At 35.1% G+C, this 24007-nt stretch overlaps 5 protein-coding genes across 9 annotated transcripts; 2 read left to right on the plus strand and 3 right to left on the minus strand.

Moving 5' to 3' along the window:
* Positions 1-420: 420 nt before the first annotated feature.
* On the minus strand, positions 421-1116 carry LOC107425148 (protein SKIP34). Its single transcript, XM_016035089.4, has one exon. It carries the CDS (start codon positions 996-998, stop codon positions 693-695), a length of 306 nt encoding a protein of 101 aa, XP_015890575.1. The 5' UTR covers positions 999-1116; the 3' UTR covers positions 421-692.
* A 1782-nt stretch (positions 1117-2898) lies between these two features.
* Positions 2899-8125, plus strand: LOC107425158 (protein ecdysoneless homolog). 2 transcript variants are annotated; one of them, XM_016035098.4, is made up of 5 exons: positions 2899-4138; positions 4335-4673; positions 6146-6279; positions 7265-7401; positions 7796-8125. In XM_016035098.4, exons 1-5 carry the CDS (start codon positions 2994-2996, stop codon positions 7970-7972), a joined length of 1932 nt encoding a protein of 643 aa, XP_015890584.2. In that variant the 5' UTR covers positions 2899-2993; the 3' UTR covers positions 7973-8125. The 2 variants fall into 2 exon arrangements, with proteins under 2 accessions (XP_015890584.2, XP_015890583.2); XM_016035097.4 differs by having other exon boundaries at positions 2901-4138; positions 7235-7401.
* An 860-nt stretch (positions 8126-8985) lies between these two features.
* On the plus strand, positions 8986-11818 carry LOC107425159 (nicotinamidase 1). Of its 4 annotated transcripts, none has more exons than XM_016035102.4 (6): positions 8986-9242; positions 9358-9511; positions 9654-9837; positions 10061-10194; positions 10315-10500; positions 11272-11818. In XM_016035102.4, the coding sequence occupies exons 2-6, from the start codon at positions 9371-9373 to the stop codon at positions 11359-11361; spliced, it is 735 nt and encodes a 244-aa protein (XP_015890588.1). In that variant the 5' UTR covers positions 8986-9242; positions 9358-9370; the 3' UTR covers positions 11362-11818. The 4 variants fall into 4 exon arrangements, with proteins under 4 accessions (XP_015890588.1, XP_015890585.1, XP_015890586.1 ...); XM_016035099.4 differs by having other exon boundaries at positions 8987-9242; positions 9353-9511; XM_016035100.4 differs by having other exon boundaries at positions 8987-9196; positions 9353-9511.
* A 402-nt stretch (positions 11819-12220) lies between these two features.
* On the minus strand, positions 12221-18053 carry LOC107425160 (protein NETWORKED 2D). Its single transcript, XM_016035104.4, has 2 exons — positions 17489-18053; positions 12221-16098 (listed from the first exon to the last, which is right to left on the minus strand). The coding sequence occupies exons 1-2, from the start codon at positions 17580-17582 to the stop codon at positions 12500-12502; spliced, it is 3693 nt and encodes a 1230-aa protein (XP_015890590.2). The 5' UTR covers positions 17583-18053; the 3' UTR covers positions 12221-12499.
* A 1915-nt stretch (positions 18054-19968) lies between these two features.
* Positions 19969-22719, minus strand: LOC107425168 (uncharacterized). Its single transcript, XM_025076514.3, has 3 exons — positions 22405-22719; positions 21038-21669; positions 19969-20512 (listed from the first exon to the last, which is right to left on the minus strand). Exons 2-3 carry the CDS (start codon positions 21504-21506, stop codon positions 20457-20459), a joined length of 525 nt encoding a protein of 174 aa, XP_024932282.1. The 5' UTR covers positions 21507-21669; positions 22405-22719; the 3' UTR covers positions 19969-20456.
* Between the last annotated feature and the right edge of the window lie 1288 nt (positions 22720-24007).

The following is a 24007-nucleotide window of genomic DNA, read 5'->3' on the forward strand; positions in this document are numbered from 1 at the left end:
CTTCAATATAAATTGGCCAACCAAGTCTCCCAAAAAATATATAATAATAAAAAAAAAGTGTTAAAAACCTTCCCAACAATGTATATCTACAACAATCAACATGTAGCACAAGTAGAATAAGCATTTTACTCTTCAATCACAGCAGACAAAACACTAGAAACAAAAAGATGGGAAAAAAAATAAAAATGATAAAAAGGTTATTTTGAATGATTCAGATACACGATTCAAGTCCAGTGTATGTGAATTAGCAACAGAAATGAAACATTTGGATGATGGGTCCAAAACAAACTGCAGACCCATGTCTAAAAAACACCATGAACTAGCAAGGAACCCAACATACATAATTACATCTACATATATATATTTATATACAAATCTATATGTAGATTAAGAAAATCTTCAGTGCACTAGTACAAGCACTAGAATAAACAATGGTTCTTTATGAATTTCCAGTACATGTATTTCACATATAAATTTCACAGAAACGAATATGCATAAAGATTGATAATAATTTGTTTACAAAAATAAACATTACAGGACAGCATAATCAACCCAAATTCATTATATATATATATATATATATATTAGACGGAAAGAAAGAAAGTTGATAAATTTTAGTATGGACAACAGGACAAGGGATTTAAAAGTGTTAAAAAATTCAATCACCGGAGGAGGGGATTTTGTAAAAATGATTATTTGTGAGGCAGAGGAGAGAAGAGGGTGGCGACGTGTTGCTGTTGTTCTCGGAATCGTCGTTTGAGGTAGGTCTCGAGGATCTCCATGACGGAGACGAAGCGCTTCATCTCTTCAAGCTGGCGGCTAAGCTCGGCTTCACGAGCCCTGGCGCGCTCCAAACGAGCCTCTGTCTCCGCAAGCCGACCACGCAGATCTTCGACGACGACGGCGTTGTCGATCGCAGACCGGAGAGTCCGCGATGGGGTTAGGTTTCCGTCGTCGTCTCTGGAGAAGGACCGCTGCTGTTGCTGACCGTAACACATTGCCCAAAAAAGGTAACCGACACAATTGGGAACGTCTCGCTCTGTGTGAGAGAGAGAGAGAGAGACAACCTTTTGTTTTGCCACCGGTTTTCTGTTTTTTTTTTTTTTTTTTTTTTTGAAGGTACGATTGGTTGAATTGGAGGTTTAATCTGGATCGTTTAATTAAGGAGGGTTTTATTCTGCTGTACTCGGGTTTTCTTTTTAAGTCCTCGAATATTTCTCTTTTCACTTCCCTAATCCCTTTCTACTTCAATCCGACTCACTCGCTTCACAATCACTCAATAATAACAGGATTCTGGCTCTTTTTTTTTTTTTTTCCTCTTTTTTTTTTTTTAAGGGTTTTTTGGGAATTCAAATTTGGAGAAAAACATAAAGAAACTAGACAGGGAGACTCGGAGCAGACAAGCTTCGGATACATGGGTTGACCGATAAAATTACTAATATCATCTTCGACGATTAATGCTATTTTATTATTAATATTTTTAACTTTGATATTAATAAATTATAAATATTATTGAATGATATTGAAAACCAGTTATTATTCAAAAAAAAAAATTATAATTTTTTTTAAAATGATAATTTAAGTATCAAATAATGATAGGTTGTTATAAACTTTATTACAATGGATCAAATAAAATTTAAGTATCAAATAGTGATAGGTTGTTATAAACTTTATTACAATGGAGCTTACTATCAAAATTTGACAATTGCATTTTAAATGTCAAATTTATCATTAAAAATGTAATTGTCAAATTTTATAATGTGTAATTGAATAGATAAAAAAAAAAAAAACCATTTATGTCTAAATTTGACATTATAATAGCAAAATACAATACCATTAAAGATATTCTAAGAATACAATTCTAAGAATAAAGTTCTAATCCCTCTCATCAATTTAGATTATATTGTAATCTAATATGATATCGGATTTTTCCTCTTTTTGTAATTTACTTGTACAGTTATAGTATTTAACATTTATTCTTTATTGTTTAGAACTGTAGACACAGTTTGTAAGCATATGAGAACGATTATTAGATTACTGTAAGTATTAATAATAATAATAAATAAAAAAGATTGCTATAGCCTATAAGTATTGGATGGAAATAAAACATAATTTGCACTATTATCAAATTTTACACTTCATTCTCATGTAACTTCAAAAAGTTAATAATAATAGTTATATATATATATATATATATATTTTTTTTTTTGTGCTGAGTAAAAGTAATAGTTAAGTTATGATCCTAATAAAATTCAATAGTTATAATTCAAAAAAGAAATGTTAAAATCTACCAAGTTGAGGAGTATTGTTGCAATATATATATATATATATATATATTTATATGTATTGTTTTCATATATTTTTTTCCTTTGATAAATAACTTAAAATCTCATTTTCATAAAACAAGACAAAAAAAAAAAATGATTTCCATTATGTCATTTATCAAAGTAGCAATCTATTATTTTCGCTGGAAAATCTATAAACTAATTTCTTTTTCGATATAAATGATAAATGATATGATACTGTTTTACTGAGGTATTCAAGTTTTATCGACTTGTCAATTATCCAAATGTTGCCATACATAATTGTCAATTTGTATTTCATAGTATTTGATATTTTCACTGTCTATTCAATTAAGCATACTATAATATTAAATTACGTAAAAAAAAAATTAAAAATAATTGTGAAACTGTTCTTTGATATTCCAAATAAAAGCATAAAATATTATTATTTGGTAAAAATACCCTGATTAAATTGTAATTAACATAATTTTTTTTATTAAACCATTTACTTTTTTTTTCTTGTTTGTAGAAATTAAACCATTTACTTTGTACATCTACAATTTTCAATGAAAAATTGTAATTTTATTTTTCTTTCTACAATAATTTATAAATATTCAAATATAAATATGAACCGTTTTCAGTGGCGGCAGTTTCAGGAAAAACCAGGAACATTCACGAGCGCAACCAGCAAAACGACTGTGAGCAACTCAAATGGCGACCGTAGAGCCCGAACCTTCTTCTTCTTCTTCCTCCATTTTCTCACAGAAAAGCTCCAGGCTTCCAGACGACACCGTTTTCTATGCCATCTTCCCCGATTTTTCTTTAAAACCCTCTGATGTTACTTCCCTGCAATCCCTGCACCTTCAAATCCTCCAAACCCTCACTCCCTTCACCGCCGACTATATATGGCAGCACGAACCCTTCACCCTATCAGTCTCAAACTTTCCCAAGCCTTCATGCCTCTGCTCCAACCACCTTCCTCACCTCCATGGCAAGCTCCGATACGGTGACAACCTCGACGACGAGTGGTTCGCCGTTTTTCTCCTCTTCGAAATCTCCCGGAGATTTCCAAACCTCTCCATTCGAGTTTGGGACACTGACGGCGAGTTCTTGCTCATTGAAGCCGCTTTCCACCTCCCTCGCTGGCTCAATCCCGAGAACAGCCTCAATAGGGTCTTCGTTCGCAGCGGCGACTTGCATATCGTTCCGAGAGATCGTTTTCCCAGCCCGAGTCTCGAAGATTCCTTGAAATTCATCGCCAATTGCGGTGGGGATTCGAGGGCGTCTGAGTCTGTCCAAACCATGGTGAAGAATAGGATATCGGAATATCCGGACAGGGCAAGGAGGGATATGCATAGGGTTAGGGTTAGGGTTCCGGTGTCGGTTGCTCAGGTTTTGAAACACGAGCCTTGCTTGATTTCATTGGCGGTGGAGGGCTTCTACGACCGCGATATAGATACGATGAAGTACGCGGCGAAAATGGAGAGGTTCTTGAGCAAAGGGAGAGAGAAAGAGTTGGTATGTGTGTCGGTGAAGATGTCTAGAGCGATGTACGCACAGTTGGTGCAGCAGACGTTTCAGGCACCCAAGTGCTATCCAATGCCGAATAGGAGCTCTGCATCAGAGTTTGTAGAGGCTGAACTGGGAATGAAGATTGCTTGTGGGTTTGAGATGATGTATCAGCAGCGGAAGCGGGAGGGTTTGGAAGGGAAAGGGAGTACATGGGAAGCGTTTAAGGAGAGTTTGGAAAGGAGCGGATACTTTGAAGGGCTGCTTCCTGGGTCCAAAGAGTATCGCCGGTTGATGCAGAATGCCGAGGAGTATTACAGGAGTAGTTCTTCGTTTTCAAGAGCCAGGTACTTTTAGTGTTAGATTATCTTTTTCATTTTTAAGTTGGGATACTAAAAGTTTCTAAGTAGGAAGACAACCATAGTAATATATATATATATATATATATATATATATATGCATTTGTTGCTATGCTTAATGGGCTAGGGATAAATACAGTTGTCATTGGAATTGTTAATTAACTAGATGTCACTGTTGTCGCAGTGAGATGATGAGTGCTCCTGTGAGACTTGTAGATGAGATTCTTGCATTACCTCATTCTGCTGAGGACTTTAGGGGTCAAGAGGTTCCTCCATCAGATGATGATTCCTGGCTCTACAATGGAGAAGAAGATTTGAACTATGCTCTTCTAGAGAGACAAAAGGAGCTGGAACTTTATAATTTGAAACATAAAGACAAGCAAAAGATGAATATTCCTCAAGATGCTGGTCCATCATCCAGTTCTAAAGTTGATGAGTTTGATCCTGGTGAAATAGCTAAAACGATGCAGGCATTTGTCCATAAGGTTTCAAGCTATAAGGGAGCTGAGGTTCCTGAGAACAGGTTGGTGCATCTTTATTTTCAGTCCCTCATTTTCGCCAACACACACACAAATAAGCATGACATGTGCAAATAAGCTTGCCTTTTTTATTGTGGTTGTTGGAAATTGAAAAGCTTTGAAGTTTCATAAATTGAGCCGTGACTTATGTAATGCAGTTCCTTGTTCATTCTTGTTTTGTGTAAACTTGAATCTTGGTGGCTATTGGCTGCTACTTTACCTTTAATGAGTTGCATACTATTCTTTCTTTTAGTTGTTTGTGGCGTTAAGCTAAAGGCTAAAGTCTCTTGTTTGCTCCTAAATGTTTGATTTTTTCTTTCTCATTCTTGGACCAGCAGCTGCCCCTGTGTTCCTTCTCATGTTTCCGATCCATGGTGCTGTTGTTCAACAGGATATGTTTTGATTTATGATTGTGACAGCTGGATTAGAGTGTGGTATTAAAATTAAAGTGGCTTTAGATTCTAGACTCTAGATGGATACTTAATCTGGATACTGGATAGAGTTAGAATCCATGAACCTTAGCCCTGATGATGTTGTCTTGTGTCAGTTGATCTTAGTTTTATTCTTTAAGTGGATGAGCAAGATGTTGATATCATTAGTTAGTGTAGGGCATGTTTTGTGTAGCTGTAAATCTTCCTGCAAAGTTGCTTTAAGTTACTTAACAATATGTGAATTTTTTTGTTACTTATAAAGTCTCTCATTTTCACCAACACACAAATAACTACGAATTATGTGCAGATAAATCTTGCCTTTTTTGATTTGGTTGTTGGAAATTGAAATACTTTGAAGTTTCATAACTTGAGCTGTGACTTTATGTAATGTAGTTCCTTGTTCATTCTTGTTTTATGTAAAATCGAATCTTGGTGGCTGGTGGCTTCTTCTTTACTTCTAATGTGTTGCAGACTACTTTTCTGTCTTTCAGTTGTTTGTGGTATTAAGCTAAAGGCTACAGTGTCTTGTTTGCTTCAATGTTTGATGTTTTCTCATTCTTGGACCAGCAGCTGACATCATGTTCTTTCTCATGTTTCCAAGTCTAATGATTTTTCCATGGTGCTGTTGTTAGATAGGATATGCTTGATTTATGATTGTGACAGCTGGATTAGATTGTGATGATGTTAAGATTAAACTGGCTTTAGATAGACTTAGAGTCCATGACCTTAGACCTGTTGCTGATTTTATCTTGTGTCATTTGATCTGGGCTCCTCTCATTTGATAAACCATGTTGGAGTTTAGTTGTATGCTTTAATTGGATGAGTAAGATGCTAATATCATTAATTAGTGTAGAGCATGCCATGTGCAGTTGTAAATGTTCCTGCAAATTTGCTTTAAGTTACTTATCATATGTGATTTTTATCTTTTTGGTAAAATATCATATGTGAATATCATGAACCATCTTTGAAGTGCCAATCCTTTATATCTCCAGTGTTTGTAGGATGTACAATTGATCTAATTGTATCCTGTTACATTTCTTTTGAAGGGACCTAAAAGAAGTGAACCTAGACGTGGACAGCTTCATTAAAGAAATGGAATCAATAATGAAGCGCCAAGGTTCTCAAGATGATGCTTGTGATGATGATTTTGAAGAAGGGTCCTCCTCTGACTTGGATTTTGGTGAGTTATGCATCATTATATATTTATCAGATTGGACAGCTTATTTTTATTGCATGATTTTTCACAGATAGAAAGTTATGTTAGATGCTTTGGGTTATTCAGTTCTTTATCTCTGTGGCTTCCATAATATAGAACTTTATTATAGTAACACTGGCTGCTTGCAAATGTGTGAAGCCTTTATCTTCCAAAATACAAAACTACAATCTGTCAACTGAGAAACCCTAATAGAAACCAATCCTAAATAAGAAAACCCCAAAGCTTATAAGAATCTATTCCAAATTAACTCAACAACAATATAATAGTACTTTTATTGGTCATATCAGCTGAACTGCTGGTATCTATTTTCTTTCTTTTAATTCTTTCCACTCAGAAGGAAGCTGGATTAGATCCTAATCATTCAGTGGATCTTTAACAATCCCTTGTTTTTACAAAGTGTTACAACTAGACCCAATAGATCCTGTTGTCATTGTGTCTATCTTCATGCAACAATTTGGAAGTTGATTATTCATTCTAGGTGGAATATTATCTGACGGTAGAATCAGTACAAAATGTTGCACATTTGAGTTGCGTAGGATACAGCATATAAGTTTTTCCTTTGGATACATACTCTATGCTGTATGGCTTGGAATAGTTGTTTCTTTCCCCGACACTGCAGTCTGCAGAAGTGGAGGTTCATGCTGAAGCGATGTGAGATAATAATGAACCATAGTTTGTCTGATACTTGCTGCTTATGTTCTGATGAATTAGAGTTGGATGCATGGTCACAATGTGAATTAAGTTGTTTCTATTGTTGGTTATTTGACTTCATTAGATAGACTTGCATCAGTTCTTTACTTTTGGGCTCATCATGTATGTCATGTGCTAATGGTGCCAAAATGTATTCATCTGAACTCCTATTTTTGGAATGGCTTTTTGACCCCTTTATTTTTTTTTTAATCCCTTTAAATATCCTCAGATGAGTCTGAAGATGGAAGTGATATTGCAGAACCTTCTGAAGTAAATGGGGATGGGGAGGATGTTTTCATGCATTCCTATTCTGATGCTTTGAATGAGGAACTGAAGAGCACCACACTTGAGAAAAGTTTTATTCGTGCCAACGAGCAAGCCCCACAAAAGAAAGAGGTAGATTTCATATCTTTTGCACTCTTGAGTAACCACGAATTTTTAAATCATATAGAAACATTTGCATACCAAAAAATATACCTTTCTATAGTGTTATAGATAAAGATGGTCCCTTTCCAGATGTACAGTGGTTAGAATTTTTTTCTTTTTTCCCCCTTGGCAAGTATGTTGTTTCTCCTTCACGTGTTTGCCTGTGAAATCTCAAAAGTTTTAAATTTAAACTGTTCCATCACAAGTTCTTAGGATTTCTCTATCCTAAATTGTATGTATGCCTTTGCTTTTGGCGGGGAGATGATCATGTACATGCCATTCATATCTCGTGTTTTCTCGTAATGTCTGTTTTTGTAGTCTCGTGATTTCAAATATTAAAACTTGATTAATTTGTGCTTGTTAGGGAACATCAAAGGGGTCGGAAGATATGGATGAGGACTTCACTCCTGTGGATGCGGATGTGAACCTTGTAAAGAGCTTCCTTGATTCTTTTTCTTCCCAACAAGGCCTTCCTGGTCCTGCTTCCAATTTGCTTGGGCTTATGGGTTTTCAACTCCCACAAGATAAAAAGGGCAAATGAAGGTTTTTGTTCCAGAGTTCATGATCTTCTGCTGTAATACTAGTTACCTAAGCTTCCTGCCATGGTGATACTTATTGTCATGGGTTGTATATACATTTTTATTTTTATTTTTTCATCTTAAATATATATTATTTTTATTAAAGTTTTAATTTCTCTCGGTAGTAAATATTTTGTCTATTAAAAAGTAAACCTTGCAGGAATGATATTTTGTCTACTAAAAGTTTTTGAGTTATCCATCTAACAGCAAACGCAATGAATTTTTTTTTTTTTCTGTCCTGATAATCAGATGTGATAATTTTGTTTTAATCAAATTTTTAGTAGTTATATTTATGAGAACAATGGAAAAAAGAAAAACAAAAATATGATAAAATTTTAACTTAATGGTCGCGTTAAACAAAGTATTATTAGGAACAGTGGACAGTTGACTGTAAACAAACATAAGTCCATTCCAATTTTCCAACATTTGAGAGTTTGATTGCGTCTGAAAATTCAAAAGATAGAAAAAGGAAATTATATACATATATCTTGTTTTTTGGTAAAAGATTGAAAAAGCAAATAAAACGACAAACTATGGAAATAGAATAGACAGCGACAGTCAGCCAATGGGAGCCCACAAAAGATTGTATTTTTATAATTATCGTAAATATTTTTCTTGGTTACTTAATGGTCGTGGGATCGGAATCACACCCAATTTGCATTAGGAAATATACTAAAATTAGCATGGAGATACACAATCCCAATCGTAGATGATAAACTAAAAAAAAAAAAAAAAAAGTCAAAACAATAAGCAATAAACAACGGTGTGGTTTGGTAAGTTGTCTGTTGTTTGCCCATTACCAAAAATTTTATTATTTAACCATTATTAATTTTTTGCTGATACGATTTTGTATCGTAGTTGTAGAAGTATATGATCCATTCCTCTCATATCGGCTTGGTGACGGCACTGTGGTCTGTGGGGCCCTCACTTCCTCTGTTTAAGGAAAAGATTTATTTATTTAATTTAAATTTTTTTTTTCTTTTTTTTTTTGGGTGAATTAAGGAATAGGATTTTGTTACTATAGGAGGTTTTTCTGTATATATTTTTAGTCTCTGCTAAAGACTCGAATGACTTGGAATTTGGTTTGCTTTTGGTATTCTTTTTGATCTGCTGCTCGCTGATATTTATTCTGAAAAAAGTCTCAAGCTTTGAAAGAAAGAGCTAGAGAAAAGCTTTATACGCTGCCAGTAATTAAAATCCATCTCTTGCTTTCTTCATTTTTTTGGATTTTGGGTATATATTATTATTATTATTATTTTTTTCCGTGTTATTTTTGGTTCTGTTGAAAGGTTTTTATGGAACCTCTAAAACCTTTGAGGTTGTCTTGTTTACCTTTGAAAAAGGAAAGGAGGAATAAAAGAATGGTTTCCCAGACGCTTGGATTAGTGAAGGAGGAGCTTCCCGTTGAACAAAAATCCATTTTGCTTTCTGGGGATGTTACTACTGGTCTTGTCATTGTGGACGTTGTTAATGGTTTCTGTACCGTTGGTGCTGGCAATTTGGTAACTTTTTTTTTTTTTTTCTTTTTTTCCTTTTTCCATATACCCAATCGCCATTTTTAGTAGGCAAAAGCAATACTTGATCCATAAAGGTTTATATTTTTGCAAGCTTAATATGCATATATATATATATAATGGTCTGCAGGCTCCAAGGCAGCCCGATGAGCAGATTTCTACAATGGTGGAGGAGACCGTGAAGCTTGCCAGAGCGTTCTGTGAGAAGAAATGGCCCGTATTTGCTTTCCTTGATTCCCATCATCCTGATATTCCCGAGCATCCTTATCCTCCTCATTGCATAGCCGGAACTGAAGAAGCTAAACTAGTTCCGGGTACCCTTTGTTTCTCTTATTTTGCTTTGTTTTTGTTTTCGTTTTTTTGGCTTAGTATATATTTTCAATTTTCTTAACTTATCCAAGTTTCTTAATTAGGAATAAAAAAATAAAATAAAATAAAATAAAATATTAAAAAAAAAAGAAAAAAAAGAACAACGGTTTGATGTATTTTGCATTTCCTTTTGTCGTGTTGTGTTGCTTTCTGTCTTTTTATGCGCAGCCCTGCAATGGTTGGAGAATGAGCCTAATGCAACGCTTAGATGCAAAGATTGCATTGATGGGTATCTTGGTTCGATTGAGAAAGACGGATCTAACGTGTTTGTTGATTGGGTTAAGAATAATCAGATCAAAGCTGTGAGCATTTTCTGCTTCTTATTTTACACTTTAATTGAATAAGTAGTGGGAAAGAATGATTATGTGTGTTTTCTGTTATTTCTTTCTATTCATTTCCATTCTTTTGTTGGGTTTTTAAAGATTGTGGTCGTGGGAATATGCACGGACGTATGTGTGCTGGATTTTGCATGCTCTGCATTATCTGCAAGAAATCGTCGTATTCTTACTCCTCTCGAGGATGTGATTGTGTACTCCGGTGGCTGTGCAACTTTTGATATTCCAGTTGAGGTTGCTAGGACTGCCAACAATGTTATATCTCATCCTCAGGTACTTTGAACAATTAAACAGCTAAGTTGCCCTATTCTGATATGTGAATCTGCATATTGTGATATTTAAACTGAGTTATCAAAAATTGCATTCAAAATGTTGTAATGCAGTTTATAAAGCCTAGAATATATTTAATTGAGCATTGACACGCTTCTGATTATAAAATTGCATTAGTAGCATTAGTGGAAAAGTATGGAGTGGATTGGAGGTTTCCATTTAAGCTTTAGCGGTTGAATTCTTTCATGTTAAAACTGTTATTTCTTTTGTTATCATTTGTTAGATGTGGAGAATTTATTTATTTTTTATTTTTTATTTTTTAAGGTAAAAGACGCTTGTATTAATAGGAGTACATACATCGGTTCTGTTCTAGTTTGGTTCTTGATTTTATTTAATTGGAGATAAAAGGAGTCAATCCAGCCACAATCATGGCAAGATGTTCTAGAATCAAAAGCATTAATGTTGTAATTCTAGACGTGAAGGGATAAGAGATGGATGAGTGAAGCCTGATTCTTTTGAGTTTGTGGACTGATTTTATATACCATAGAGCAAAAAGCAAAACACAAAAGATGAGTTTTCAGAGGCCTATTGGGTAAATGAACTATAGCTAGTAAGCCTTTTTCCTTCTGTATGCGGTTTAATGGAGTTTGGATAAAGGTGATCTCTTTTAAGCGCGCCTTCAATTGTGGGATACGAAATTTTTACCTGCTTTCCATATTTATACATTAGTTTCTTAGAAATTATAATCCTTCCTGTTTCTTCTTTTGATGACAGAATCTGATGCATCACATAGGCCTATACATGGCCCAGGGAAGGGGAGCAAAAGTGGTATCAGAAGTATCATTTGGTGCGAAAGAGCCATGAACTTGGCTTATCTCTGTTGTTGGAACAGGCTTTTCTGATATGTGGGTGGTGGAAAGTTGTCTGTACTTGGTGGCTGAATAGTTGAAGGGAAAAAGAAAGGCAACTAGAATTAGTATTTTTGGAATCCTTTGTGCATATCTGGGTCAATAAAAATGACGGAATAAAGGTATTAGAATTAGTTCTGTGGCTGGGAAAGTTTATGGATTGGCTTGTTATGGTGTTCACCTAGTCATTATGATTACTGCCGAATGTTGTGCGACCTGTAGAAATGTTAATTTGTTATGTGTGCTGGGCAGCCTGTAATATCATAATGGAATGAAGTTTCAGATGATAAATAAGATGATCATCCCTCCAATGCTTCCTTGCATGTGCATTGATGGGGAAATTGTAGCTTCTGAATGTAAGTTACAGAACCATACGTAATAATAGACTTTTTACAAGTGTGATTTTTCTATTAGCTTTTCTTTACATCATTGAGAACATGGAATTTTGAATGTATATCTGAAAACTGGGTTTGGTTGGGGATTTAGAGATTTAGAAAAGACATAATTTGAAACACTGATAACAACTTTAATGTACAAAAATAGATAAAGAAAGGTGAGAGAAAACAGCTATGTATCAAGTCACAAATGTAATCAGATCAACATACCTTAAAAATCAATGAGCACAATTTAAAGATCATCCTTCAAGCATCTTCAATAAGCTACATGAGTTATTTTTCAGTCATAATAGAAGAAATTGAAAGTGCAACATAATTGTAACTGTTTCTGTTTCTGAGAATTTCCAATGAGTCTAATATGAAGAAATAAATTATATCTGGACTTGTATTGGAGAAATGAAAGATTGGTCTTTAGAACTCTTTGAAAGAGATAATCCACCAGAAATTGTCTAAATCAATTAAAAATACATTTAACAATGTTTCTCTAGGTCGATAACTACAAACTATAGACGTGTGGTAAACATACTCTCAAATGCCAAAACAACAAAAATCATAGTAAACAAAAAATAAATAAAAAAAAAGAAAAAACTCACTGCACCGGTTAAAATTATACCAACCAAAAAAATGGGAAAAAATTCTTCCAGTAAATTTAAAAAGCAAAAGAAGAAAGAAACCGAGCAGCATATGATTGAAATGAATTTACAGAGGAGGTCCTGCTCTCAAACCATGGTATTTCCTATGCATTGCAGGGCTGACACAAGAGAAGATTGACTTTTGCTTCTTTGGTTTGACACCAAAGATAAATGATCGCAGAGGAACTCTGGAGCGACTCTCTGAGTGACTTAGCTGGGGTTCCTGTTGTTTCCTCGAACCAGAGAGTGCAAATTCCTCATTCAACTTGCCTAGTGTCTTATCCACTTCAAGTTGGAGGTTTGTCACATGATCTAGCGCTGCTTGCAATTCATCTGCCACCTTGTTATTCTCTTGTTTCATGTTCAAAACCTCACCCTGGAACTTGGCAGCTTGATAGCTCGTAAACTTGAAGTCGTCATCCTCAGCACTTGTCTTCAATGCCTGTGTTATTTCTTCTTGAATGTTGCATAAAGAGGTGAATCTGCACTGCATTTCATCCTTCAGTACTACACTTTTTTCCAGCCATACTGTTAGTTCTGTCTGTATCTCCCTGAGGTGCTTGTACAGTGGCCTTGCATCTGACTTGAGCAAATGTTTCAAAGTACTACTTCCTTCTTGATTCTTTCTTTTATCTTCTAGCTTCGAGACTTCCGACTGTAAATCTTTTGCTTCTGTTTCAAACTTTTGTATCTGATGGAATGAAGTGCTGAACCTTAACCAGAAATCCAAGTTCTCCTCTAGCAGTGCATCAATGTCCATCCGAAATTTTTGTTCAATTTCTGACATGTTGGTCGAAGATTGGTCAATTAGAATTGCATCAATATCTTCTTTCTCATCTGTTGGAGTTGTTGGGTTTTCCATTTCTGAAGCTTTGAAAGATCTGGAATCGACATCTTCTTCCAAACTCTGTTGCAGAAGACTTAGTTTCAAACGCAATGATCTGATCTCTTCGTCTTTCTTGGCATTAGCATTCTTCAGGTTTTTTAGCTGCACTGATGTCTCAAAGAGGCTGTCCTGAGTTTTCTTCTCAAATTCGTTGAGCTTCTTCTTGACATCTTTGTAGCTTCGAAGAGTTGTAGTGTACTCTGTCAATAGAATCTTTTCTCTATTCTCTATTCCATTTAAAAACATTTTCTGCCAATCTGGCTCATCTTCTTTCTCTGTTTCCTGTTCCTGTGGTTCCGCATGGGAAGAATCGTCCACAATCTGTGATGAAGTTTGCATATCACTTAAGTTTGGCAGTTTATTATCTGACTTGTTATTTTCCCCAGATTGACAAATTTTTTCTTGTCGATCACCTGCTGAAGTACTGAGTGTCTCCCTCACATTTCCTGAACCATCATGCATATTTGATGAGTCCTCTTGTTCTTTTGACTGTTCTACTGATTTCACTTCGGCTGGAGATGAACCATAGCCCATATCTGGTGCTGCTTCTTGCACTTTCAACTCTTCAAGTGATCTCACTTCATATGGAGATGAAGCATTTCTCATATTGGGTGCTGCCTCTTGCGCTTTCAACTCTTGCACCTCAACTGGAAATGAAGCATTGCCCATATTTGGTTCTGCCATTTGTTGTTTCAGCTCTTCTAGCGATCTCATTGCAGCTGTAGTAGAAGCATTTCCTGTATTTGGCACTGCTGCATGCTCTTCCATTGATCTCGTTGCGGCTGGATAAGGACCTTTGCCCATATTTGGTGCTGTCTCTTGTTCTTTCAACTCTTCTACTGACATTGCTACAGCTGGAGATGAGACATTTCCTAGATTTGGTGCTGCCTCATGTTCTTTCAACTCTTCTAATGATCTCACTACACCTGCGGTCGAAACAGTTCCCAGATTTGGTGCTGCCTCATTTTCTTTCAATTCTTCTAGCGATCTTGCTACAAATGAAGATGAAACATTTCCCAGATTTGGTGCTGCCTCATGTTCTTTCAACTCTTGTAATGATCTCGCTCCAGCCGGAGATGAAACATTTCCCAGTTTTGTTGCTGCCTCTTGTTCTTTCAACCCTTGTAATGTTACTGCTTCTACTGGAGATGAACCATTTCCCATACTTGGTGCTGCTTCTCGTTCTTTCAACTCTTCTACCGATATCACTTCAGACAGAGATGAACCATTGCCCATCTCTGATGCTGCCTCCTGTTTTTCCAATTCTTCAAACAGTCTCAATTCTCCTGGAGATCCCTGCTCTTTCTGCAAGGGAGCTATAACCTTCAGTTCTTCACCTGACTTCTCGCCCTGCAGTGTCTTGTAACCTTCAAGAGGATTTAGCACATCTTCCTGTTCTTCAAACTGTTTTGGCGACTTGTCTTCACTGAGGGAACTCTCAAATATTTCAGATGAGCTTGCGACCTCGAGCTCCTCATCTAGCTTCACTGTTTGCAGTTTCTCAGAAAGGTGATCAAGATTACAATTTGCTTCAGTAAAATGTGTTTGGAGATTGCTATTTTGTTCACTGAAACTTTGGTTTAGATCCTGAACTCCTTTCAATTTTTCCTCCATTTCTTTAACCGTATTGATCAAAGTATTCTTGCCATCAATCAAAGTTGCCTTATCATCTTCCAAAGTTTGAAGTTGTGCTTGAAGCTCATCGGTTTCATCTCTTAACCTATTTACAAGAGCAGTCTGTGATGAAACTGCAGTTTCTAAGCTAATCACTTTATTCACAAGCTCATCAATCTTCTCTGCCATTTCTGTCACAGTGAAATTGGACCCGCCTTCAAAGTGTGCCTTAATTTTCTCCCGTATCAACTCCAGCTTCTGTCTCTCTTCTGTTGGAATGCCAACTTCTGGTTCTAATGGTTTTAGGCCTTTAACTGCTTTGCCAGATTTAGCATTCCCATTTCGATTTTCCTCATCGATCTGATCGCTATGATACTTATCCTTAAGAGACACTAGCTTCTCCCAGACAGCCTTTATCCTTTGGTACTCAAGTTTTGCTTCCTCAGTCGATTTTTCCTGTTTCTGCTGCAATTTAGCCAATGTCTCTTGGCATGATTTTAAAGCTGCTGTTGCCATTAAACTCCGAGCCTCATCATCTTCAATGACCATTCCCTCACCAAATTCATCTTGCAATTTGCATACTTTTTCTTGCAACTCCTTGATCTGCTTCTCAATATCCCAGTACTTCGCAAGTCCATTTTCATAAGAACTCTTCATAAACTCTTTCTCAGTCTGTAGGGCCAGAATCTGTTTCTGAAACTTGTCGATATCCTCAAGTGCCTGAGGTTTGCTCAAACCAGATTTAGGTGCTGTAGTCTTACTGGTAGCTGCTTTTGCTGTTTTCTTAGATTGAAATCTTTTTGTAGCTGTTGCTGTTGTAATGACACTCCTCAAGTCTTTTATGGGACCCTTTGGGACTTTTGGGATATCTGTTCTAGGGACTACGGGAAACTTTTTGGGGAATCTAGGTGAAGTATACTCATCTTCTTCGTCCATTGCAAACTGCACTTGTTCAGGGAAAATACTAGCAATTGTATTGTTTGCATTTTGCAACTCTGTTGAAATGTGGTCATACCTCTCAGCCAAGGACCTGTAAGCTCTGTAAGATTCCTCCACAAAGTTTATCAACTCTGGTCTCTTCTTGTAGTACATTTCTGCTCTCTTGGCAAAGGAATCTCCATCCTCTTCGATGAGTTTAAGCGTATTTTGCACCTTTTCTTCCATATCTGAAAATTCCAGATACTGCATTAGATTTTTTTTTTTCCAGGAAAACAAATAAAGCTTTCCTTTTTTTCTGTCTTTAAATTTTTAAGAAAGAAAACACTACACCTCTAATTATGAAGGTTTGGTTTGCATACTATTTCTGTATTTCAATTTTTAATTGATGAGGCTAGAGCTAACTATGCTAATGAAACTTTAAATCATTAAAGCACCAATGTTTGAATCATAGCATAAATGCCGAAAATTTTCTTTAAATTCATCAATCACAGTGTTCTATCATAAAGTAATAACACAGTACCATGAGGAAGTTTTGAACTTCGAACCAATCTATGGATTTGTTGGATGATTTACATGAAAAGGTAGAACTGATAATTTTTTTCCCTCTCAGTTTCTGATATACTGGTAATTCCTTTAAGAAGGATAATTCAAGGGAAACAAATTACCAAGCTCAATCATACCTATTCCTGAAAAATTGAGCTGCCAATTCTTTGTACTAAATCAGCGAAGAAAGCAGACGTGTAAGTTTGTTTAAATTCTTGTTCCAAACTACCATATTCGGTATTATGGAACTGTAAATAAACTTTATTATTATTATTTTTTAAAAGTATATACATATATATATATATGTATGAAAAAGACTTACTACTTTTCTTGTGCATATGATTAAACATTTCAACCATTCCTCAACTTAACAGGGGAAGAAAGAAATTAGAATCAGAATGAGTGAAATCGAAGAAATTCATGAAGAAAAACATATAATATGTTAAAAGTTGATAGTTACTGATTGTTATTTCACCTTAATGTATGGATATCTAACATATCAAAATAAAATAATCTATACTGTGTTATTTCCAATTGATGTATGGATATCTAACATATCAAAATAAAATAATATATACTGTGTCAAAATAAAAAGTTTCAAACCAGAAATTTATGCACAGAACAATGAAATTAATAAAATTTAAGTTTTGAAGGCACAAGGATATTAATACCATGTCTAGCGTTATATGGACATTCTTTTCCAGAGAGAAAAAGTGGATCAAACGCTATACAATATCAATGGAGTCACAAAAATCTTCCAACTGTTAATATTTAAAATATAATAATTCAAAAAAGAAAAATTCAAATATATTTATTGCAAACTTAATAAAAAGGGCAAGGAGTATCTAAATCCAGCAATCAACTGCTGAATTATTTATTTAACAGCCCAAAAACAAAGGACACCAATGATGAGATTTATCGGCCAAAGAAATCATAAACATAGCGGCAATGGAACAGAGAAAGATATGGAACGTCACTTGTGATTCAAATCTCATTACTAGCTGCTACAAATTCATATAATCCAGATTAACCATTAAAACAAATCCCATCAAAACCAAGAAACTGTATTATTACCTTGGAGGTTTTGCTCCAGCCATTTTGATTGCTTTGTCCTGATGTGGCTGGCCCACCACCATGAATATGCATTGCTTGCAGCTCTTTGCAGCATCTTTTATTTCTCTCTCTCTCTCTCTCTCTAATACACCAAAAAAATCATGCAAAAAAACTGTGTCTTTCTGTCAATGTAAATCATGCAAAAAAACTGTGTCTTTCTGGCAATGTAAATCATGCAAAAAAACTGTGTCTTTCTGTTAATGTTAGTTCCAAAAGGATGCAACTCTGGTTTTTCTGTCTTTATCTTGTCTCTCTCTCTTTCTATGTCTATGCAAGAAGAGGAGAGATGGAAATCATAAGGAAAGTTTTTGATGATGATGAAGAAGAAAAAAGAGAAGGGTTTGAATCAAAATGAAAAAGAAAAAGATGATAAAAGAAGAAGAAGAAGAAAAAGAAAAAGAAAAAGGAGGAAAAAAAAAAAAAACAGAGTTTGAGAAGGAACGTGCACAATGAAGGAATGTGACACCAACTTTCTAATTATGGGATCATGGAGGGGAGCAAACCTCGCCCGAAGTTTTTGTCAAAGCCCATCCTTTTCATAAAGGCATATCTATATATATATATATATATATATGTATATGCACACACAAAGTCCCATATGCCCAAAATTACAATTACATAAAGCTGAATTCCCAACTAACAAATATGTAAAAAAGCCTGAAAGCCAACCACTAGTCTCTTTCCACGTGTCATGCTTGCTTTCTGCCATGGAAAGATTTTGAGAGCACCTCCCTTTTTGGCTTTGGAAAAAAAAAAAAATTAAAAACCCAGCTTTTTCTTTTTTTCTTTTTTTTCAATTAATTTTTTATTTATTTTATTGAAATTTTGGTCTTCTATTTAAGAGTGAAAGGTCGTACAAGTAATGTGTCACCGACAAGAAGATTTTTCTGTATTTATTATCTGTTTAAGTATTAAGTAAGCATATTAATTACGCTACACGTTGGAGGCACTCCCCACTTATATATGGGAAATGTTCACTTGGGGCGCCCAATTCAGTGACTGGAATTTCTGTTATTATAAGAAAAGAGTTTCTTCGTTTAAAAGCTTATTGTTGGTAGAGATTGTCAATTACACTAAAGGACAAGAAAATGAAGGTGTTAGCAAAACACACTGTGTTATGCACCTTATGTTGTTTGTTTTTTAATATGTTACTTTTTTTTTTCTTTTTTCTTTTTTTTTGGGGTAAAAAAATGCAGTCACTTTGGGAATATTTCTATTCAAAAAGAAAATATCTTAGTATTCGCTGTACATTCCAAAGAAAAGCAAGTGGCTGTAATTGAACAATGTTTAGTTTCAAACTATAAATCTGCTACAGCTTTAATTTAGATTAGCATAGGAGTTTCAGATCTCTCTTTTGGCCTAATATATAAACTTTTGTGGCGGTGTTTCGTACGATTCTTTCTTACTTTTTTTGGTAAATAAGAGATTTTCTTACTTTTTCTTTGGTGTGTGTATATATACATATATATATATATATATATTTAGCTTTTCTTTGTGTGCCAAGAAATAAGTTTATAATAGGTTTTATTGAGATTTACCATTTTAATTTTTTTACAAAAATCATTGTAATAGCCTAGAATTTGGTTACAAGTACCATTCAAAGATAGCATTTGGATCCTTTTAAGTACCATTCTATAAATGTAATATGTGAACAAATATGAAAATTCTACTTTAAAAAGAAAACTTTCCCTTTTTGAGTCCATTTTTCTTATAGTTAATATTGGAATCAAAGGATTGCAGAAGATCCATGCATGAAATCAAAGCTGTCTAAAGAGGGTGGATCAGACAGTGCAAAAAATCTCTCTCTTAGAGCCTGAATTGTGCCCCATGACATTTTAAATCAGCCCATTGTAATCCACCTTCGACCAAAAAAAAAAAAAAAAAAAAAAAAAAAAAAAAAAAAATCAAATCCTTCCTCCTACGAAGTTGAAAAGGGACATAAAAAAGAAAAAAAAGGGGTTTGCAATTATAACTGCCATTATTAGACAACATTGATTTCATCGCAGACCCAGAATGAAACAGCTGCCAATCACTATTTATGTGGTCCAGTTCAAGGCTCAATACTCTTAAAAGGGCCATGCCTATCAACAAAGAATCAATCTTTCATGGACCCCAAAAGCTTCTCAGGGCTCCAAAAATATAGTGGATAAAACTTCGTAGCTCAAAAAATGCGACAATTCATGAGGAAAAACAGAAACATCATATAACGTGCACCAAACTCATGGATACCATTTGGCTGACCTTTTCATGAGCTTCCCTTTCTGTTAGGTCGCTGTTGAAATCTTAAACATTACGCACTATTCAAGGACCAAAAAATGGCCACAAAGTTAAGCAGAAAAGATAAAGCACTCCTGAATATATATTCTGAACAAAGACAGCTAAAAGATAGAGCCTGAAACCATAAGTGTTAGTGGTTTCAAGCTTCAAATCCTCCAGGGAGCTTAACAAGCAACAGAAAGAACATTTATATATATGAAAATATCAGAAATAAAGATTATATTACAAAATTCTTAGACTGCCCCTCAAATTAACTAGGTAAAAGAGGAATTTTATTTACAATAGCAGTGAGCTAAGAAGCATAAATATAAACACATATTAACAACAGAAGCTGTATTTACAAATAAAGAATCCATTATATTTCACATTTTCTCCCTGGCACCGATCTTGTGCACCTAAGAATAGACTAACAAAATGCAGCATGCGCAGAAGAACTTGTTCTCAGAGTAACTCCAAATTAGAGGGGCTTGTTTTACTTTTCTCAACTGGATCAAACTAACATCATGTCCTTTTTCTGTTCTAAAATTCTTCTTAGTTCTTCTTAACAAATTTATTTTACTAAGCAGGGTGGTAAACAAACACATCCGGTGCTCATGGATCAGACTGCAGAAATCTTTTCACACCGGCACCATTTAGGATCAGCCAGCTATTTCTAGGCACCAAGGTTCTGAAGAGAAGAAAGCCATTGTTCCATGTCATTCTTGCGATCTGCATATTCAACCAAAATGAAGACACAACTCAGCACAGATAACACATCTCAGTCCTAAACAAGGGGTTGTAGCATAGAGATGTAAGAAAAAGAACATGGTACTCCAAAAATTATACGTTTGATCATCGCAAGTAAAAGGGAAGGAATCATCATGAATGAAAAGAAACGACAGCTTAGGCCATATCATTACTTTTCCCTTCAACACCTTCAGTAATAGAAATTGGGATCCAAGTCCTCAATGCTATGCTCTGCTCTATTCATCTTCATTTCTATGCATATATGTTTTCTACAGATTTTGAAGCTATAGGGGAAATAACAATTAATCACCAACTACAGTTTTCACTTTTAAGCAGCACACAGGGGTCAGCAATGTTAGAAGCTTCAACAGTTTCAGTAAGAAGTTTTTCAGTGCAAGGGTGCCACATACAAAGGCAGAGTTAACACAAAACACATCATATAAGACGTACAAAAGGCAGGCAGAGCAACACAAGCACATCATGTAATGGTATAAGAATATCCCTTACCAGAAGAGAACTCGTCTGACAGGTTCTTGATGACACTTAAAAGCTCATTATTTGAGCCCTCCACAACCTCCTTGCAACTAGGACTATAGCAAGGTACCAGAACTGCAAAACCATTATCCGATTCATCGTCAGTCTGAAAACCAGGGCCGTGGGGTTCCAACCATCCGATAGACACGTCAGAATCATCAGACTCAGACCCAGACAAACAGCCACCGTCTGATGGAACCAACACAATATCATACTCCCTGTCAATTCTTCTCTCCTCCCTACTCTGCCATTTCTTCTTGACCTTTCTCTGTGACGAGGCTATTCTTTTGGTCCCCTTAAACGAAGGGAATTGCAACGTTTCAGGTTCCCTATGACCAAAACCCAGATCGAACGAGGAATTCATCGTCGACCCATTTGGAACTGGCTCTTTATCTTTGCCACCCCATAACCACCATGAAAAACGGGTGAAAGAGACGGCCATTTTTTGGAACCCAAAGTTGTTGGATAGCCAATAAAATGGTGAAACAAGCAACTTCTCTCTGAAGGCAAAGAATCGTGAGCAAAAGAGTTGGAAGACCAGTGACTCGGTTGGGAGCAGAACAATGGGAAGTCCAAAAGGGGTACAATTTGCAAGTGGTTTCTGCCTGTTGCAGTGACCACTATATTAGGAAAAATGATCAATTTGTCGTTAATACAGAGAGATCATATCAGGGAAAGATGAATTAAGGAAGATTTAAACCAAAACACCCATTAATCTCAATGATAAGAAAAACCCAAAAAGAGCTTAAAATAGCACAAACATTCTTAACTTGCAGCTAAAAATGATTGCTTTCTTTTCCCCTGATATAACAAAATAATCCACAAAATCAAGGGTCAAATTCAAAAGGGGAGAGAGAGAGAGACTAGTCCACTGAATTCAGTTTAAATGATGACCCATCTCAATTATGTGAAAAGAAATTTCCATAAAAGGAAACCCTTGAGAATAAAGATCCAAGGAACGAAGAAAACCAATTTTATCTTTAATCGAATTCCCCAAGAAAATTTTTAAAAAAATAAAGCTCAGAGGCCAAATTAAAATCTTTCCATAAGCTCAAAAGTTCTCCTTTAAAGATTCTGATCTAAAGGACTTCAAAGGTCCAAAAGCACACCCAAAAATTATTAAAGACTCAAAAATGACAAACCCAGGAAATTATATTATTTTCCTCTCCCTCCCACAAAAAATTTATACCATTCTTAAATTTATTCAAACACCCATTTCAACTAGTTCATGCTTCTTCAAAAACACAAAAAAACCAAAAAATTTAAATCCCGACAACCAAAATAGAACCAAAAAAATAAAGAACTTGGGTCACGAACTTGAGTTCAAAAATAAGGAATACCCGGAGGTTCCCAAAGATCAAACTGTCTTTTTGGCTCTCATGCCACCGGGAAAACAAAAAGATTCTGATCTTTTCAGATGTTTAACGGTGATATCAAAAGGGGAAAAAAAGGGCAAATTTTCTCGCAGGAAAGAGAGAAAAAGACTAGTCAAAATCCCAGTGACCAAAAGGGTTCGAAACCCTAAACTCCTTCTTGTCACTCTGGGTCTCTTCAGACCGCCAAACTATTCTATCCTCCTCACCCTCATCGCCATCTCCTCCTCCTCCTCCTCCTCCTTCCTTCTTCTTCTTCTTCTTCTACTTCTCTGAAAAGCCAACTGACCAAGTTCGTCTTCTTTTGAATTTATAGAGCTGATTATTTATTTATTTATTTTTTTTGCGTGTTTTAATTTTATTTTAATTTCTTTTGGATTTTTTCTAAAGCACACTCAACAATCAAAAGAGATCACAATGTGCGGTTATGATGGTACGATGCACATTGCTTTTGACTCTGTTGCTCCAATCGTTTATCAGTATTTCAATTATTAACTGGTTTTAATTTTATTTAAATAATTAAAAAAATTAAAAACATTATTCTGATAAAAAAGACTACTAGGAGACCGCTGATTCGTATACAAGTGGATCTGAGAACCGTCCAGATTTGCTGACGTGGTGGTTTGTTGTCCAATCATTGTGTGTCTGTGCGGTTATACTAATGACACGTGTATATTAGGTCACCCAGATCTTTTGGACTAAGGTTGAAAAAATAAAATATCATGAATAATTATCCCATTGAATTTTATAATTGAAATTCCACCCCAGCTTTGCCTAAACAATTCGTAAGGCGGCCCATGTTGCCCAAACCAAATTGAGTTGCCAAAATCTGTATTATATTCCTTTATTATTCTAATTTCCTAGTCACATCCCAACATTTTCCTTTCTTATTTATGTATTTATTTTTTTAATTAGGTGAAAAATGTTTTTTTTTTTTTTTTTGTGATGAAATAGGTGAAAGATGATTCACCGTCCATATGGCTAGAACCCATCCATTCATTTTATGCGGGACCCATATTTTTGCACTTGGGCCAATGAAAACTATCCACTTGGACCTTGAGTTTCACATGGCCGAAATAAATAGAATTTTTCCTTTATTAGATTCATCACCTGTAGTTTGTCTCATGGTTCATGTTCTTTGTTTTACTTTTCTCCCCATGTTTGGTAAGCAAATATTCAACTTTGTACCATTCATTTCACATTTTTTTATTTTCATCAAGCATCCTCCCTTAATTGTTTAATTAAGAAAGTTTGATATGCCTATCCCAGAGTTTCCTAATGTAGAATTGAATTAATTCATAATTAATTTCAAAGCCTTTCTCAATTTATTATGAAAGATTGATCCTTTTCAAGTTTACAGAGATTCCTAAATTTCATATAAAGACGATAATGCTTTTTTTTTTTTTAAAAGATTGAATAGTTACTCCAGTTTTATTTTATTTATAGATGATGCCAAGAGTTTTTTTTTTTTTTTTAATCATTTAGAAGATAACACCAAGAGTTTGTTTCACCATATTCGTAATATATAAAAAATATAAGAATTTCAAATTATTTATTTATCATGGTATTT

This window comes from Ziziphus jujuba, chromosome 7, assembly GCF_031755915.1.
Source record: "Ziziphus jujuba cultivar Dongzao chromosome 7, ASM3175591v1".
NCBI classification, from domain to species: domain Eukaryota; kingdom Viridiplantae; phylum Streptophyta; class Magnoliopsida; order Rosales; family Rhamnaceae; genus Ziziphus; species Ziziphus jujuba.

What these genes read in the sequence shown, in the direction of transcription:
- LOC107425159 (XM_016035102.4), top strand. Translation starts at nt 9,371, where the DNA reads ATGGTTTCCCAGACGCTTGGATTAGTGAAGGAGGAGCTTCCCGTTGAA. An exon ending in AGAATAATCAGATCAAAGCT is followed by an intron (nt 10,195 to 10,314) that starts GTGAGCATTTTC and finishes GGGTTTTTAAAG; the next exon opens with ATTGTGGTCGTGGGAATATG. An exon ending in ATGTTATATCTCATCCTCAG is followed by an intron (nt 10,501 to 11,271) that starts GTACTTTGAACA and finishes TTTTGATGACAG; the next exon opens with AATCTGATGCATCACATAGG.
- LOC107425158 (XM_016035097.4), top strand. Translation starts at nt 2,994, where the DNA reads ATGGCGACCGTAGAGCCCGAACCTTCTTCTTCTTCTTCCTCCATTTTC. An exon ending in CTCCTCTGACTTGGATTTTG is followed by an intron (nt 6,280 to 7,234) that starts GTGAGTTATGCA and finishes AAATATCCTCAG; the next exon opens with ATGAGTCTGAAGATGGAAGT. An exon ending in AAGCCCCACAAAAGAAAGAG is followed by an intron (nt 7,402 to 7,795) that starts GTAGATTTCATA and finishes TGTGCTTGTTAG; the next exon opens with GGAACATCAAAGGGGTCGGA.
- LOC107425168 (XM_025076514.3), bottom strand. Translation starts at nt 21,506, where the DNA reads ATGGCCGTCTCTTTCACCCGTTTTTCATGGTGGTTATGGGGTGGCAAA. An exon ending in GTCAGACGAGTTCTCTTCTG is followed by an intron (nt 20,513 to 21,037) that starts GTAAGGGATATT and finishes TTGAATATGCAG; the next exon opens with ATCGCAAGAATGACATGGAA.
- LOC107425148 (XM_016035089.4), bottom strand. Translation starts at nt 998, where the DNA reads ATGTGTTACGGTCAGCAACAGCAGCGGTCCTTCTCCAGAGACGACGAC.
- LOC107425160 (XM_016035104.4), bottom strand. Translation starts at nt 17,582, where the DNA reads ATGCTGCAAAGAGCTGCAAGCAATGCATATTCATGGTGGTGGGCCAGC. An exon ending in GCTGGAGCAAAACCTCCAAG is followed by an intron (nt 16,099 to 17,488) that starts GTAATAATACAG and finishes TGGAATTTTCAG; the next exon opens with ATATGGAAGAAAAGGTGCAA.